The sequence below is a fragment of the Carcharhinus amblyrhynchos genome, chromosome 31 (assembly GCF_965287045.1).
Source record: "Carcharhinus amblyrhynchos chromosome 31, sCarAmb.v2.hapA, whole genome shotgun sequence".
Taxonomy (NCBI): Eukaryota; Metazoa; Chordata; class Chondrichthyes; order Carcharhiniformes; family Carcharhinidae; genus Carcharhinus; species Carcharhinus amblyrhynchos.
In genome coordinates, this window is record NC_137354.1 from 2,041,420 (window position 1) to 2,059,763 (window position 18,344).

Sequence of the window (18,344 nt, forward strand, 5' to 3'; positions counted from 1 at the left end):
AGGATAGGTAGGTAAGATGGTTATGAAGGCATATGGGGTACTTGCTTTTATTAACTGACGCACTGAAAATAAGAGCAAAGAGGTTATGGTGGAGCTGTAGAAAACGCTGGTTCGACCACTGCTGGAGTATTGTGTACAGTTCTGGTCACCACACTATAGGAAGGATGTGATTGCACTAGAGGAGGTGCAGAAGAGATTCACCAGGATGTTGCCTGGGCTGGAGTGTTTCAGCTATGAAGAGAGGCTGATTAGGCCGGGATTGGTTTTTTTTGGAGCAGAGACGGCTGAGGAGGGACCTGACTGTAACATACAAAATGAGGGACAGAGATAGACTGAATAGGAAGAATCCTTTCCCCTTGATGGAGGGGTCAGTAACCAGAGGGCACGGATTTAAGGTAAATGGCAGGAAATTTAGAGGGAATTTGAGGAAAAACTTTTCACTCAAAGGCTGGTGGGAATCTGGGACCCACTGCCTGAAAGGGTGGTAGAGGCAGGAACCCTCACAACACTTGAGACATTTTGATGAACACTTGGAATGCCATAGTAATACAGAACTATGGACCAAATGCTGGAAAATGTGATTATAGGAGATAGGTGCTTGATGGCTGGCATGACTGGGGAGTTGGCCTGATAAATATTCATAGAGAGGTGAGGAACTCAGAGTGAGAGTGAAAACAGGAGCAGCTTTTCATTGTCACGTAGATAGATTACCTTGCCTATTCACAGTTATTCTATGAATCACAGAGAACAAGACCAGGATAGAATAAATATTTTTACATGTATTAATTTCAAAGTACAAGGAAATGGTTAAGTAGATAAGAACATAAGAACATAAGAAATAGGAGCAGGAGTAGGCCATCTAGCCCTTCGAGCCTGCCCCGCCATTCAATAAGATCATGGCTGATCTGTCGTGGCTCAGTTCCACTTTACCGCCCTCTCCCCATAACCCTTAATCCCCTCTCTTATCAAGAACCCATCAACCCGCTTCTTAAAAATATTTAGCGAGGCAGCCTCCACCACTTCAACGGGCAGAGAATTCCAGAGATTCACCACCCTTTGAGTGAAGAAGTTCCTCCTCAACTCCGTTCTAAACCGCCTCCCCTTTATCTTGAGGCTGTGCCCCCTAGTCCTACTGTCTTTTTTGAGCGGGAAGAGTCTCTCCACCTCTATCCTATCCATCCCATTCATCATCTTATACGTCTCAATGAGATCTCCCCTCATTCTTCTAAACTCTAACGAGTACAAGCCTAGTTTATTCAGCCTCTCCTCATAGCTCAATCCCCTCAACTCCGGTATCAGCCTAGTAAACCTCCTCTGCACTCCCTCCAGGGCCAAAATATCCTTGCACAGGTGTGGCGCCCAAAACTGCACACAGTACTCCAGCTGCGGCCTCACCAATGCCCTATACAGCTGCAGCAAGACCTCCCTACTTTTATATTCAATCCCCCTCGCTATGAAGGCCAGCATCCCATTCGCCTTCCTGACCACCTGCTGCACCTGCAAGCTGGGTTTTTGCGACTCATGCACAAGGACCCCGAGGTCCCTCTGCACTGTCGCCTGCTGCAGTTTTTCGCCACGTAAGTAATAGTCCTTCCTACCATTCTTCCTACCAAAGTGGACCACCTCACACTTGCCAACATTAAATTCCATTTGCCATTTCCTGGCCCATTCGCCCAGCCTATCTAGATCCTTCTGCAGACTCTCCACACCCTCCGCACAATTTGCCTTTCCCCCAATCTTGGTGTCATCAGCAAATTTCGACACCCTGCACTCGGTTCCCTCCTCCAGATCATCTATATAAATGGTAAATAGCTGAGGCCCCAGCACCGACCCCTGGGGCACCCCACTAGTCACCAACCGCTAATCCGAATAGCACCCGTTGACCCCCACTCTCTGCCTCCTATTTGACAACCAATCCTCTATCCACGCTAACACCCTACCCCCAACTCCATGTCCCCTGACCTTCTGCAATAACCTCTTGTGAGGTACCTTGTCAAACGCCTTCTGAAAATCCAGAAAGACCACATCCACCTGCTCTCCTCTATCCACTGCCCTAGACACATCCTCATAGAACTCCAGTAAATTTGTCAGACACGACTTCCCTTTAATGAAACCGTGTTGCGTCTGCTCTATCAAGCAATTCCCTTCAAGATGCCTCGCAATTTCCTCCTTAATGACAATAAATCAGGTGGCTCTGGCTTTACCTGCTCCTAGTGAAAGTTAACTGTTGATGCCAGCAATACAAGCTGGACACTTTCTGCTGGTATTTTTGGATTGGGAGATGTGTTCCACAAACATAGCCTGAGTGTTTCCTGTGCTCATATTGTGTAATGGGCAAGTTACGCACTTCTCTTGCTCAGCACCATCCTCACCAAATCAATAACTCCACAAGGAATGGTTAATGGGACAGTACCGCATATACTGCCAGGACAATTTAGGTATTAAGCTGACCAATGTGAAAGTGATGACTCCCTTATGTTTAATTGAATGTCAAATTGCACAGGAAGTGTGCACTGCCAGCTCATTCTGACCTTTATCTATTAATAAACAAGGTAATTTCCATACCCACAATAGTTTAAATGAGTTGGGCTATCAAACACACATCAGTCAGGTAAACAGGCAATTATTCACTGCCATTTCAGTTCCTATTTAACACAAAACCTGCATCTCTGCTGCACATTTATTAAATATTCATGTGAAAATTATACCTTTTTTTTAAATATAAAAGACCTTCAAAATAACTTATTGCGGTTTGCCAATTCGAATGCATTCAGTGGAAGTCTTGTGGCTTTGACTACAATAGCTCATCCAGCCAAAAATCAGAATTTGTGCACAAGTCCTTATTTCGTCAATTGTACAGGAGCAAGGAAATGGTGTCACTTCTTACATGGGAAATTTCTTTTTGTGCACATACACAAGGATCCCAATGGCTGGGAAACAAATTTTAAGTCCTAATATCATTGCCTCCTTTTATCAAATCTCTGAATCACAAATCTTGTGCACCCACAGCCTGCGTTATTATTCCGAGCCCTGGGCAGTGATGTTCTGAAGTTAAACACAATAACACTATTAAAAAATTTGATTGAGCAACATTGAGGAAATTACTGCAGATTCGTAAACCAGCATAAAAACAAGGAATGGCAGGACCAAATGCGCAATTAAAAAGGCACTGAAAATAAGAGCAGAGAGGTTATGGTGGAGCTGTATAAAATGCTGGTTAGACCACAGTTGAAGTACTATGTACAGTTCTGGTCACCACACTATAGGAACGATGTAACTGCACTAGAGGGGGTGCAGAAGGGATTCACCAGGATGTTGCCTGGGCTGGAGTGTTTCAGCTATGAAGAGAAGCTGATTAGGCTGGGATTGTTTTTTTTGAGCAGAGAAGGCTGAGGAGGGACCTGATTGAGATGTACAAAATGAGGGACAGAGAGAGACTGAATAGGAAGAATCCTTTCCCCTTGATAGAGGGGTCAATAACCAGTGGGCACAGATTTAAAGTAAGTGACAGGAAATTCAGAGGGAGTTTCAGGAAAAACTTCACTAAAAGGGCGGTGGGAATCTGGGACCCACTGCCTGAAAGTGAGACCCAGATGGAGGGTAAACTGTTAAGGCTTGTACTCGTTAGAGTTTAGAAGAATGAGGGGAGATCTCATTGAGACGTATAAGATGATGAATGGGATGGATAGGATAGAGGTGGAGAGACTCTTCCCGCTCAAAAAAGACAGTAGGACTAGGGGGCACAGCCTCAAGATAAAGGGGAGGCGGTTTAGAACGGAGTTGAGGAGGAACTTCTTCACTCAAAGGGTGGTGAATCTCTGGAATTCTCTGCCCGTTGAAGTGGTGGAGGCTGCCTCGCTAAATATTTTTAAGAAGCGGGTTGATGGGTTCTTGATAAGAGAGGGGATTAAGGGTTATGGGGAGAGGGCGGTAAAGTGGAACTGAGCCACGACAGATCAGCCATGATCTTATTGAATGGCGGGGCAGGCTTGAAGGGCTAGATGGCCTACTCCTGCTCCTATTTCTTATGTTCTTATGTTCTTATGATCGCTGCAGATTCATGAACTGGCCTGATAAACATTCACAGGGAGTGAGGAACTCAAACATTGGAAAACGGCAGCTTCTCACTGTCATGTAGATAGATTGTTTTGTCTGTTCATCATCATTCCACGAATCACAGAAAGCAAGACCAGGATAGAATTTTTTTTTTACCATTAGTTTCAATAGTACAATGAGATGGCTACATGGATAAATCAGATGGCTCTGGCTTTACCTGCTCCCAGTGGCTAGGCTCTAAAGGTATCAAGAAGTATGGTGAGAGAACAGAGGATGGTGCTGAGATGGGGGATCAGACATGATCTTATTGAATGGCAGAGCAGGCTCAAAGGGCCGAATGGAGAGAAGATGGAAAGTACATTGAACCATTTTTTGCTGTTTTTATATAACATTGAGGAGGAGGCACGGTGGCACAGTGGTTAGTAATACTGCCTCACAAAGCCAGGAACCCAAGTTCAATTCTGGCCTCGGGTCACTGTCTGTGTGGAATTTGCACATTCTCCCCACATCTGCATGCGTTTCCTCCGAGTGCTCCGGTTTCCTTCCACAGTCCAAAGATGTGTGGGTTAGGTTGATTGGCCATGCTAAATTAACCTTAGTGTCAGGAGGATTGGCAGGGTAAATATGTGGGGTTATGGGAATAGGGTCTGGGTAGGATTGTAGTCGGTGCAGATTTGACAGGCTGAATGACTTCTGAATGTCGGGATTCTATGAATTCAATGTTCATTACTCCAAATCTTAGTCAGTATTTGAAAGGTTTTATTTTAAAGCTAATGAACAGATGCATGGAAAAGGAATTTATGTCCTACAAAGTATTAGAATTTGTTAGAACAAAACGTTTAACGACAAATCCCGATAAATATCAGTACATCTTCTCTTAAACTTGAATAAAATCTAATGTAAATGTTAAATCCCAATCTAATAGAGTAGATCAATAATACTGGCTTATCATGTAATGGTGCAGCTATAGGATAGATGATCTGTCAGCCGCAACAGAAAATCAAATCTGGACCATATTGTTGCTAAAAAGAATTCACATCATGAAGGGATATATTGAAAGTGGTGATAAATGCTGTCATGTTGTGTATTTAAAAGGGTTGCATGGTTGCTTTCAGAGCTGATCACATGATTTGATGGTGATGTCATTAGAGCGCTGCCACAGGCTGCTGTTCTATTTTCAGTTTATACTCCATGCAGTGCAGAGAACAGCAATAAAATCTGTTGTGTGTTAGTTTGAATCTACATGTGTAAACCTCGCCATTTTCTTATTAAATCCCACACCCTTAATATAGTTACGACATTACAGGTAATGGGAATAAACTATTCATCATATCTAGTTGTGCCTATTGTTATTCTTGTCGAATGATGAAGTACCTCCAGAATGAGCCCAATATAATGGAAAGCATAAAAATTATTCCACCTCATCAGTAGCTTTCAGTAGTAATGGAGCATTTTCTTAGCAGATCAATGCTACAAATGGATCAAATGGAAATGTATTTCTTCTGGTCGCAGAGTTGGGTGAAGGGGTTATCAATCTAATATATTTATAGAGCGAGGAGAGTGGGTAACAGAAGGATAGAATATTTTGCAATTCAGTGATTGAGGCAGGGGACACATGGGAAAATGGGATAGATTAGAGCAAGATACTGGACCATAAGAGAAAGCGGGGCAGAGAATTAACTTTGCATTGCTCAAGTAAATAACTGGTTGAATAGCCTCTATTTGTGCTTCACTGGGCATGAAAGCAGTTGAAGCTCGATGTTTTACCTCCTGTGCACTATTTTAGTTCCAATCACTAATGTTCCAACAATACCAAATAAACTTATTGCAGGCACAAAATTCTCAAACTACACACACTGTGCATTAGGAAAATGGGTGACAACATGATCACAAAACACTTGTTTAAGTTAAATATCTCGTGGCTTATCCTGTGCACCAGGAAACCTTACCCAGAACATAACGACCTATTCACCTACTTGCCTTCATGCCATCATTATCCATTTTAACTGCTTGCTTTTGAGGCCACCTTTCCCTCCACTATGCAATGATGCAAATTTGTTGAGACCACTGCCACACTAAACAATGCTTTGGCAACCTAACACAAATTAAATCACTGAAAAGCATTCAGCAACTTCTCCGTTGTTGCTGTCCTGTACACATGAAGCTGTTATTCAACCCCATCAAAACATTTAATCAAAATGATGGCTACTCATTCAACCAAATACTTCTCCCGTAGACTGACCTCTCTTCCCCTCCTCCCCCCCCCGTATCACTGACACTGGTGTTGAAGCAATATTCAAAGTTCAAAAATGAAGCGAATCAGGTTTGTGACTGAATCTGTTTCCTGACACTGTTTGCAATCAAATTATGATTTAGCTACTTGAGAAATAGTCACATCCTGTCAGAAGAGGGAACTGGTTGTGGCAGTGGAAATAAATATTATTCTATACATAAACGTTATTTCATTTCTACTGGACACTAGACACAGCAGAGGTTTGCAGGTGCTTTGGACATTATTTTTTTCTTTGACTTGCAACTTAAATGTTTATCCTATTAACAGAAATTTTATTTAATTCTTTCATGCAATACAAAGTTCCCTGGCAAGGCAACCCTTTGTTACCCATCTCTGATTGCCCTCAGTGTGCAACAAATGCAATATGGACAATGAAATGTATTATTTAAGGTTGTAAATAGTGTACCTGTTGCAGCAATCTCTTCAATTTAAGTATCTGGGTTTTTACAGAGGTGCAGTCATGCACCATGTGTCGCAGTGTCAGCACATCCAGCATCACAGTGTTTTCAGTCAGGGGTCGCGAGGATCTCATGTGAGCACTGGGAGGCCAGCAGTAACTTGAAGCTGCGTGCCAGTCAAAGTGGCTTGCTGGAGGCTCTTGGGAAACAGGACTCCTGAAAATAAAAAGGCCCGTTGTCATTTCTTGCATTTTAGCAGAAAAATAGAACAATGAAAATATTTTTGATCACCGTTTTTCCCGAAAAACAATGGTTGCATTTAATACGATGGTAATCATGATGTGGAGTTGCTGGCATTAGAGTGGAGTAGGCACAGTAAGTAGTCTCACAGCAAGTAACCTGTTGGACTTCAACCTAGTGTTGTGAGACTATTTACTGTGCATTTAATACTGTGGACTAATTTCAAAGTTACATCTCTGATGTTTTCGGAATCTCAGTTACAAGATCTAAAATTAAATCTCTGCTTTGCTCCCCGCTCACCAGCGATCGCCCCAGCTGCTGGAATTGAAGAACAGTATGTTTTTGTTGGATTTCAGTACTTTGTGCAACATCTCTCTCTTCACTATGCTATGTATAATGTTAAAAAGGTTGTTCCAGTTTGAGCAGCAGTCAGCAAGTCAGTCCCCTGACCTGCTCCACCATGTAATAGGATCATAGCTGATGTCACTGTAGCATCAACTCCACTTTCCTGCCCATACCCTTCAACACTTTACCAATTAAAAATCTCTAAATGTTCAACATCCACTGCGCTCTGGGGAAGTGAATTCCACAGATTCATGACCCTTTGAGAGAAGTAGCTTCTCCTCATGTCTGTTTTAAATTTATTACCCCTTAGCCTAAAACTATGACCTCTTGGTCTAAATTTCTCCACGAGAGGAAGCAGCAGCATCTCTGAAGGGGCCAGCATTCATTGTCCATCCCTAACTGCCCTTGAGAAGGTGGTGGTGAGATGCTGTTTGGACCGCTGCAATTCATGGTGTTAGGGAGGGTGATCCAGGAATTTCATACAGCAACAGTGAAGGAACAGTGATATATTTCCAAGTCAAGATGGAGAGTGACGTGAAAGGGAATTTGCAAGTGGTGGTGGTGGTGTTCACATATACCTGCTGCCTATTTCCTTCTAGTGGTCATGAGTCTGGAAGCCTTGTTGAGTTCCTGCAGTGCATCTTGTAGATGGTACACATTATTACTGCTGTATGTTAGTGGTGGAGAGAGTGAATGTTTATGGAAGGGATGTCAATCACATAGATTCCTTTGTCCTGGTTGGTGTCAAGCTTCGAGTGTTGTTGGACAGTACTCATCCAGGCAAGTGGGGACCATTCCATCACACTGCTGACTTGTGCCTTGTAGATGGTGGACAGGCTTTTGGGGAAGGGCGGGGGGAGCGTTGGGAGGTGAGTAGGCTCTAAGTATGTGTGTGTGGGGGGAGGGGGTGGGGGAGGGAGCGGGGCGGGGAGGGAGGCATCAGGAGGTGAGTTACTCCATAGGATTCCTTTCTTCTGACTTGCCCTTATAGCCATAGTATTTATAGACTAGTCCAGTTCAGTTTCTGGTCAATGGCAACCCCCAGGATGTTGATAATGGGGGACTCAGTGATAGTATTGCCATTGAATGTCAAGCAGAGATGGCTAGCTTCTCTCTTGTTGAGGATTGTCATTGCCTGGCACACATGGCTAAGACGTAAGCCACCCAAGACCTTGCTGTGGAATTCATTCACGAAACCAATCAAATGATCCAACTCCATCTTCCTTTAAGATCTTTCCTAATACCTCCTTCTTTGGTTTATTTTTTCTATCCTTACATTGGTGATTTTTTTTACATTAAAAGGACAGTACAGAAATGCAAGCTGTTGTGATTGGATGTCCTGCCCTTTTTCCTCTGATATTATTGAATCCTATAAAAATGATGGAAGTAAATGGAGCATTCTGGAATGCTGAAAAAGACATCCTGAAGACTTATACTTTTGCTATGTACAGTTATAAAATTTAAATGTTGATCAAACCGATGCTCAATAATTTCATTTTCTTTGAAGAAAAGATGCATTCTGCATTGAAATTGCATGGCTGAGAATGGAAAATGGATTACAAGGACTCAGTATTATCCAGAATGCACTAACTGAAAGAAAAACAATTTTGTCTCTGGGGAGAATGCTTCAGGGCTGGATTCTTCCCAACACCACCACACAGAATAGAATCAATCCTAAAGGCCATTTACTAAATCTAATTGACTTTCCATTCACACATGTATCATATAAAGTAGTTGCCATGTTACATTTTCAGTGATAAGGGATTAGCCTGCTGGGATGTGGAGAGATGAATGATTTCATCATGACACTCGGTCTGTGGAGACAATTAACATTAATATATTCACTGCAAATAATTCTCTACCTTTACAAATAATGCGACATGGGGAAGAATCTTGAATATTCTGATGGTTGTCTACTGCAACGGACTTTAGTTAGATCTGTTTTTGCATCATATTCAGTGAAAGACTAAATGTAAAATAGATCAGCAAACATGTTTTTTTTTGAAGAAAAGCAAGAAAAGGACATGAAATATATAATTTACAACCATTTCTATAACTGGAATACTGGCCCCAAAAATATAATTGCATTCTATTTGTAAAGGAGCAGGAGAATGCAGAAAATGTGAAATATTTCAAGGTTAAGTCTCTTGAAAAAATAAATTGCTAGAATCTGGCCCTGTGGATACAAGCAAGAATAGCAAACATGGAGCTTTGTATTGTTTCTCTATCCACATCTATGGTATAAATTTGGAAAGGGCAGGTCTCAACTTATTTGTGATTGAACTAAAAGGATTTGACTGACACATCGGATGATCTGTAGCTTTAATCCAAGGAGATCATGCAAAAAAAAACAGGGTAGCTTACCCTTTTAAATTCCATTTACTGATATCTACGTTTCTGTGGAATAAACCGGCATGTTTTTCTCCAGAGAAAGACCTGGTTTTCTCTCCAGATCTTACGACACACTGCCAAAAAAAATTCAAGGGGGTATGTTTCATGCCATTAAACAACGGGGGTGGAGAATAACCACGTCTGCAAAGGCCACCATCTTTACAGATGTCCCAATCATAACCTGAGTAAACCTCCCCCCACCAGTCCAGCATGGAGGTGTCAGGCTAATTATATTAAAATCTATTCAGGGCAGCATGGTAGCACAGTTGTTAGCACTGCTGCCTCATGGTGCAAGGGAACAGGTTCGATTCCCAGCTTGGGTCACTGTCAGTACTGAGTCTGAACGTTTTCCCCGTGTCTGTGTGGGTTTCCTCCCACAGTCCAAAGATGTGCTGGTAAGGTGCACTAGCTGTGTTAAATTCTCCCACAGTGAACCTAAACAGGCGCCGGAGTGTGGCAACTTGGGGATTTTCACGGTAACTTCACTGCAGTGTTAATGTAAGCCTACTTGTGACTAATAAATAAACTTCATGTAAAACGGATTCACACCCATGATGTCACTGGAGAGGGTTGGGGAGGTCTGAAATCGTATTTTCATTGGTGAGAACTGTCTCTTCTGGATCTTGAGCCAACGCTGGCATTCGTATGGATGGCAATCATGAGCGCAACATCACCCCCTATATTTCTTGCTCTCATTCCAAGCTTCCAAAATTGCAACAGAACCCAAATTCACTCACAACCATGTGTATCCGATTCAGCTGACTGATTCAGGCCTGGCCTTTACTGTGATGTACTCAGCACTGATTCTTGCTAAGTGGGAATCCCACTAGTCACTAAGACCCCAACTGTTCACATTATATGTTAATGATTTGGAACTGAATGTATTATCTTCAAATTTGCAGATGATACAAAGTTGAGTGAGAAGATGAGCTGTGAGGAGGATGCAAAAATGCTCCAGCATGATTTGGACAGGCTGAGTGTATGGGCATCTGCATGGCAGATGCTGTATAATGTGGATAAATGTGAGGTTATCCACTTTGGGTTCAAGTTGAGAGAGGTCTCCAACGAGACCTTGGGGTCCGCGTGCATTAGTCATTGAAAGTAAGCAAGCAGGCAGTAAAAAGTCAAATAGAACATAGAACATTACAGCGCAGAACAGGCCCTTCGGCCCACGATGTTGCGCCGACCAGTTAAAAAGCAATGGCCCTCTAACCTAAACCAAACCCTTACCATCCATAAACCTATCCACAGGTCTCTTAAATGCCCCCAAACTAGGCGCATATACAACAGCAGCAGGCAGGGCATTCCAATCCCTCACCACCTTCTGGGTAAAGAACCTACCCCTGACATCCGTCCTATAACTACCACCCCTTAATTTAAAGCTATGCCCCCTCGTGCTAGCTTTCTCCATCTGAGGAAAAAGGCTATCACTGTCCACCCTATCTAAACCTCTAATCATCTTATATGTTTCAATAAGGTCCCCTCGTAGCCGCCTTCTTTCTAACGAAAACAACCTCAAATCCCTCAGTCTCTCCTCATAGGACCTCCCCTCCATACCAGGCAACATCCTGGTAAACCTCCTCTGCACCCTCTCCAAAGCCTCCACATCCTTCCTATAACGTGGGGACCAGAACTGCACGCAATACTCCAAGTGCGGCCGCACCAGAGTTTTGTACAGTTGCAACATGATGCTGCGGCTCCTAAATTCAATCCCCCTACCAATAAACGCCAAGACACCGTATGCCTTCCTAACAACCCTATCTACTTGATTCCCAACTTTCAGGGATCTATGTACACATACACCTAGATCCCTCTGTTCATCAACACTATTCAGAGTCCTACCGTTAGCCCTATACTCTACACATCTGTTATTCCTGCCAAAGTGAATTACCTCACACTTTTCCGCATTAAACTCCATCCGCCACCTCTCGGTCCAGCTCTGCAACTTGTCCAAGTCTCCCTGTAAACTAAGACACCCTTCCTCACTATCTACCACACCTCCGACTTTGGTGTCATCAGCAAATTTACTAATCCACCCAACTATACCCTCATCCAGATCATTTATAAAAATTACAAACAGCAGTGGCCCCAAAACAGATCCCTGAGGCACACTACTCGTAACTGAACTCCATGACGAATACTTACTATCAACCACCACCCTCTGTCTCCTATCCGCCAGCCAATTCCTGATCCAATTTCCTAAATCACCCTCAATCCCATACATCTGCATTTTCTGCAGAAGCCTTCCATGGCGAACCTTAGCAAACGCCTTACTAAAGTCCATATATACCACGTCAACTGCCTTACCCCCATCCACCTCTTTAGTCACTTACTCAAAAAACTCAATAAGGTTAGTAAGGCACGACCTACCCTCCACAAAACCATGCTGACTATCTCCAATCAATTCATTACTCTCTAAATAACTATAAATCCTATCCCTAATAATTTTTTCTAAAACCTTGCCCACAACAGAAGTAAGACTCACCGGTCTATAATTCCCGGGGAAGTCTCTGTTCCCCTTCTTAAACAATGGGACAACATTCGCTATCCTCCAATCTTCTGGCACTATACCGGTGACCAACGACGACCTGAAGATCAGAGCCAGAGGCTCTGCAATCGCCTCTCTTGCCTCCCAGAGAATCCTAGGGTAAATCCCGTCCGGCCCAGGGGACTTATCTATTTTCAAACCCTCAAGAATATCTAGCACATCCTCCTTATCAACTGCAATACTGTCCAGTTTACAACCCTGTAACCCAGTGTTCTCCACAGCTACATTTATGTCCCCCTGCGTGAACACCGAAGAGAAATATTGGTTCAATGCCTCTCCAATCTCTTCCGGTTCCACACATAAATTCCCACTGCTGTCTCTAACTGGCCCTAATCTTGCCCTAACCAACCTTCTGTTCTTAACATATCTATAAAACGCCTTAGGATTCTCCTTAATCCTATCAGCCAAAGTCTTCTCATGTCCTCTTTTAGCCCTTCTTAACTCACTCTTCAACTCCCTCCTAGCCAATCTAAAGCTTTCTAGTGCACTACCTGAGCCCTCAAGTCTCATCCGGACATAAGCCTCCTTTTTCTTTTTAACCAGCGAATCAACTTTCCTAGTGCACCACGGTTCCCTAGCTCGACCAATTCCTCCTTGCCTGACAGGGACATACATATCAAGGACTCGCAGTAGCTGCTCCTTGAAAAAACTCCACATTTCGGACGTTCCGAGACCCTGTAGTCTCCTAGTCCAACCTATGCTTCCTAATTCTCTCCTAATAGCCTCATAATTACCCTTACCCAGCTAAAACTACCGACCCGAGGTTCATGCCTATCCCTTTCCATCACTAAGGTGAATGTAACCGAATTGTGGTCACTATCACCAAAATGCAAACCAACTTCCAAGTCTAGCACCTGGTCTGGCTCATTTCCCAGCACCAAATCCAATATAGCCTCACCTCTAGTTGGCCTACCAACATACTGAGTCAAAAAACCTTCCTGCACGCTTTGTACAAAAACTGACCCCTCTAATGAGCTAGAACTATAGCTATTCCAATCAATATTAGTAAAGTTAAAGTCCCCCATAACAATTACCCTATTACTTTCACTCCTATCCAGGATCGTCTCTGCAATCCTTTCCTCAACCTCTCTAGAACTTTTAGGAGGTCTATAAAAGACTCCCAACAGGGTGACCTCGCCTCTCCTATTTCTAATCTCAGCCCATACTACCTCAACAGACAATTCCTCATCAAACTTCCTCTCTGACACTGTGATACAATCCTTGACTAATAATGCTACCCCTCCCCCCCTTCTACCTCCTTCTCTACTCCGACTGAAGCATTTGAACCCCGGAACCTGCAACAACCATTCCTGACCCTGCTCTGTCCATGTCTCTGAAATGGCCACAACATCAAAGTCCCAGGTACTGATCCACGCTGCAAGTTCATCCACTTTATTGCAAATATTCCTCGCATTAAAGTATACACATTTCAAACCCTGCTCCGCTTCACCCCCATGCTGCCATGCATTGCAGTCCCCATCTATGCCCCCCTCACTTTCACTCCCGCTACTCAGGATCCCACACCCCCTCTGAATCAGTTTAAACCCCCCTGCATAGCCTTTGCAAATTTTCCCCCCAAGATATTGGTTCCCCTCTGATTCAGGTGTAGACCATCACTTCTGTAGAGGTCCCACCTTCCCCAGAATGAGCCCTAATTGCTCAAGAACCTGAACCCCTCCCTCCTGCACCATCCCCTCAGCCACGAGTTCAAACTTTTCCTCTCTCTGTTCCGCTCTAAACTATCCCGTGGCACAGGCAAGAGTCCCGAGATAACCACCCTGTCCGACTTGGCCTTAAGTTTCCACCCCAACTCCATAAATTGCTGCTTAATATCCCCTTCCCTTATCCTCCCTATGTCATGCGTCCCCACATGAACTATGACTTGGGGTTGATCTCCCTCTCCCTTAAGAGTCCTGAACACCCTCTCTGAAACATCCCGGACCCCAGCCCCTGGGAGGCAACACACCAGCCCTGAGTCCCTACCATTACCTCTGACTCTCCTATCCGTCCCCCGAACTGTGGAGTCCCCAATCACTAGGCCCAATCTTTTACATGCCCTAACCACCTGAGCCTTCACAATAGGCTCACCTCCAGAGACCTGCTCCCTTTGGCTATCTCCAGTTGATTCCTCCTCAACTGTAGCCTCCAGGACAGAAAACCTATTTTGAAGGGGAACAGCCCCAGGGGATTGTCCCCCCAATTGCTTCTTTCCCCTCTTCCTGGCAGTTACCAAGACTCATTTCTAGGAGTGACTATCTCCTTGTAACTCCTATCGATGTCCGCCTCAGCCTCCCAAATTATCCGGAGTTCCTCCAATGGTATTTTGGCCTTCATAGCAAGGGGGTTTAAGCATAGGGATAGGGATGCTTTGCTGCAATTGTATAGGGCTTTGGTAAGGCCACATCTCAAATATTGTGTGCAGTTTTGCTGTCTTTACCTGGGGAAGGATATCCTTGCTGTAGAGCAAGTACAGCAAAAGGTTTACAGGCTGATTCCTGGGATGGCAGGTCTATCGTATGAGGAGAGAATAAGTCAGGTGGAATTATATTCATTGGAGTTTAGAAGAGTGAGAGGTGATCTCATAGAAACTTGTAAAATTCTAACAGGGTTAGACAGGGTAGATTCACAAAGAATGTTCCCAATGGTGGGGGCATCCAGAACTCGGGGTCATCCTCAAACTGTAAAGGGGTAAACCTTTTAAAACTGAGGTGAGGAGAATGTCTTCATCCATAGTGGGTGAATGCCTGGAATTCACTACCACAGAATGTAGTTGATATCAAAGTATTGTCTGATTTCAAGAAGAAATTAGATTTAGTGCTAGGGGCTAAAGGGATCAAGGGATCAAGGGATATGGGAAAAAGGGGGATCAGGATATTGAATTCAATCATTAGCCATGATCAAAATGAATGGCGGAGCAGGCTTGAAGGGCCGAACAGCCTACCTCTGCTTCTAGTTTCTATGTTTCCAATGTTCAGCGGGTAGCAAAGGAGATAACTCAACATCAACTAATATAAAATTTGAAATCTCTTGCACTATAATTACGGACATAACATGCACAAAGTACACAAAAGAACATTACTGCTCTCTTATATAGTTACTTGAGTTTACATGGTATGCTATCCTAATGATGAAAAATCCAAACATGTTTTAATCAAGTTGGACAATGTCGTGCTTTCACAGCCGACAAAAGCATCTGTTGTTTACTCCCCACAGTCATAAATATCCTCAAAAAGCAGCATAAAGGACAGAGTAACAATATATCAACTGGTTCTAACTCTTAACGTTATGCAGTTAATGAGAATACTAACAAACATCTGGTCAACACAGAATGAAGCCAACTTTAAACTGCTGTGCATATAACTTTTATTTAACAAAGAATAATCACTTTCATTTTACTCTGGAAGGGAGAAGGGGTGCACATCACTTTCGCAGCATCTCGAATTTTGAAGCAAAATGCACCTATCCTCAAACAAAAATACATGTTTCACGAAATAGTGACCCAGATTTCAAATGCTCAGCTCTTCACCTCAATCCCTTTTCCCACATCATAAATATGTTTTGCAGAAGCTGCCTCCAAAAGTTAATGCCAACAATGGCTGGTCAATAAATCAAATAACAAATATGTCTATATAAATTCCTCTCTCCAATCTGAGCAGAGGGCTTAGTTATATCATAACCTCCCAAAGGCAGAAATTGTTTGGCAACGTGGAGGTTTTGATACATTATGCTGAATATTAAAGCATCCTTGTATAAGCAAGCAAAGTGAAAGCTTGTTATTTGTTTTGCCAAATGAGCAAGTGGTTGGTGCCAGATGACTAAAGGCATCTAAAAGCATTATTTCCCTTTTCCTCATCCATTTTTAACACAGGAATGAAATGATGAAAAAGAACTGGATGGACCTAAGTCTAAAGCACAGGCTTGAAGGGCATGCTCCGTATTAAATATTAACATGCCCGAGTCTGAAAGTTTCCTTTAATCACATTCTAGTTGGAATCAGGAAAGTCCAACCAGTCACCAAGCATAATACTTACACTATAAATGACAAGTTTTGATTTAAAAGAATCTCCAACATAAACCTGTTGTTTTTACACAGTAAAGATACCTCCCTATTTCATTTATTTGCAAAGAGCCTCGTGGCTTTGCCCATATTTAATTCAGAGCTGCTGCTTTCTCAGGAACAAGGAATCATGGCCTTGTAGATAGTGAGAGTGTGTTGCTGGTGTCCACAGCAACTCAAAACTATTATTATGGCAAATGAATGGTCATACCGTGATCAACTTTATTCTTGTTTCCAATATCTTGTTGGTAATTCTTGAAATTCTCATTGTAATTTGAATCAAATGTAATTTTCTCCATGTGCCTTCAGAAGAAACATACAGTTCTCATTCATACTTCTAATTCTCCTTGCACATAAATGCAAGGACTCATTTTTCATTCTATTTTCTGGAATTCCATTGGCAATTCCATCTGGTTATGAAATCCTCTGACTGGCATTAGCAGCCAATAGCATCCACACCACACTGCCCTGTTCTGACATCTACTCTACAGCGTCTGCATAAATATTGTTTTAAGAAAGCACCTCTTTGGCAGAAAGCTCTAAAAGCTAGTGGACAGGTCCTAAAACTAATGTAAGAAGCAAATGGAATGCTGCTCTGAATCTCAAGGGGGCTGGAATACATTGGATGGCACACAGTGCAGATTGACCGCAATGATATCAAGGCTGAAAGGGTTAAATTACTCTGATATGTTGCATGGACAACAGTTCCATTCCTTTAACTACAGAAGTTTAAGGTTAATTAAATCGAGGTACTGAAAGTGGTTCAAGGATCTGGCATGGTAAACAGAGAAATATGATTTCTTCTGGTGGGCTGGATCAGAACAAAGGGGCAGAATGTTAAAATGAGAGTCAGGCTATTCAGGGGCAATGCAGAAAGCACTTTACACAAAGGATCTAGACATCTGCAACTCTCTCGTCTTTTTAATAAAAGAAAGCATTGCTTTTACTCGGGCTCTGGCATTAAGGAATAGAGAATTGAGGCTGGGAAAGGGGGCTTGACGTACAAATCAGCCTTGATTTTATTGAGGGGCTGAATGATTTACTCCTGTGCTTACCTTCCGTACTCATTCCCTTGAGTTTTCACTACTGGCAAGGTCAGGAGCAATATCATCAGAACATCAACTCAAAGATCCCCCTCCAACATGGAGGTCACCATTCCTCCCTCACTACATAAAGGGGAGAAGGGGAGGGGAAGAAAGGGGCCCAAGGGAAAGGGGGAGAGGCGAGCGGAAATGGGGGGGCAGGCCGAGCGGAAAGTGTGGGGGGGAAGGCCGAGGGGAAAGGGGGGAGGCCGAGCGGAAAGTGTGGGGAGCCGAGGGGAAGGAAACAAGACGTCTATTTATACAATGCTTTCTATGACCAGTGGACATTTCAGAACACTTTACAGTCAGCGACATATGTTTGAAGTGTAGTCACAGTTGCGATGTGTGAAACCACTGGTCAGTATTCTGAGACTCCCTGTCTAACATCACCATAGGAAACCCCATCACTGCAAGGACTACATTGCTTCAAGGCCATGCAGCTTCTCAGAGGCACTGCAGATAGCCAATAAATACACCCTTGTTAATATTGCTCACCTCCTGACAATTAAAAATACAAAATTGCTGCAGGATACTGGATAGAATTATAAGCAAAATTTAATATTGACACTTTAAGCTAATATTTAATTCCTATAAAGTTTGTAATATGAAAGGAAGGCCCTTTACTTAAAACATTGATAGTTAAAAAAGTCAAAATCAGCTACTGAAATGAGAAAAGTGGCATAGATGAAGTGACATTTGTCTCTCACTAAAGATGACAGTTGGATGTGTCCATCACTCAAAATAACTTGCCTTTTATGAAAAATTCTTAGGCATTTTGAAAATGTTACTTGCATTGCAATTCACGCCACCTCTCCCTAACATATTCAATAATCTTTCATTCAGAATGGCCCATTAGCAGCAAGGATCTCACCTGCTCCGCAATATTAGAATGTGCAACTGTTAATAACTGTTTCACATTGGAGGACATAAACCA

General features: G+C 43.0%; 1 protein-coding gene across 3 annotated transcripts in view; it reads right to left on the minus strand.

Moving 5' to 3' along the window:
* ccser2a (coiled-coil serine-rich protein 2a) overlaps positions 1–18,344 on the minus strand; it is a 670,411-nt gene that overhangs the window by 230,543 nt on the left and 421,524 nt on the right. For all 3 annotated transcript variants that reach the window (XM_080215929.1, XM_080215928.1, XM_080215930.1), the window contains one exon: positions 6,756–6,963. In XM_080215929.1, the coding sequence (XP_080072055.1) occupies positions 6,756–6,963 (208 nt within the window). The remainder of the gene's footprint in view (positions 1–6,755; positions 6,964–18,344) is intronic.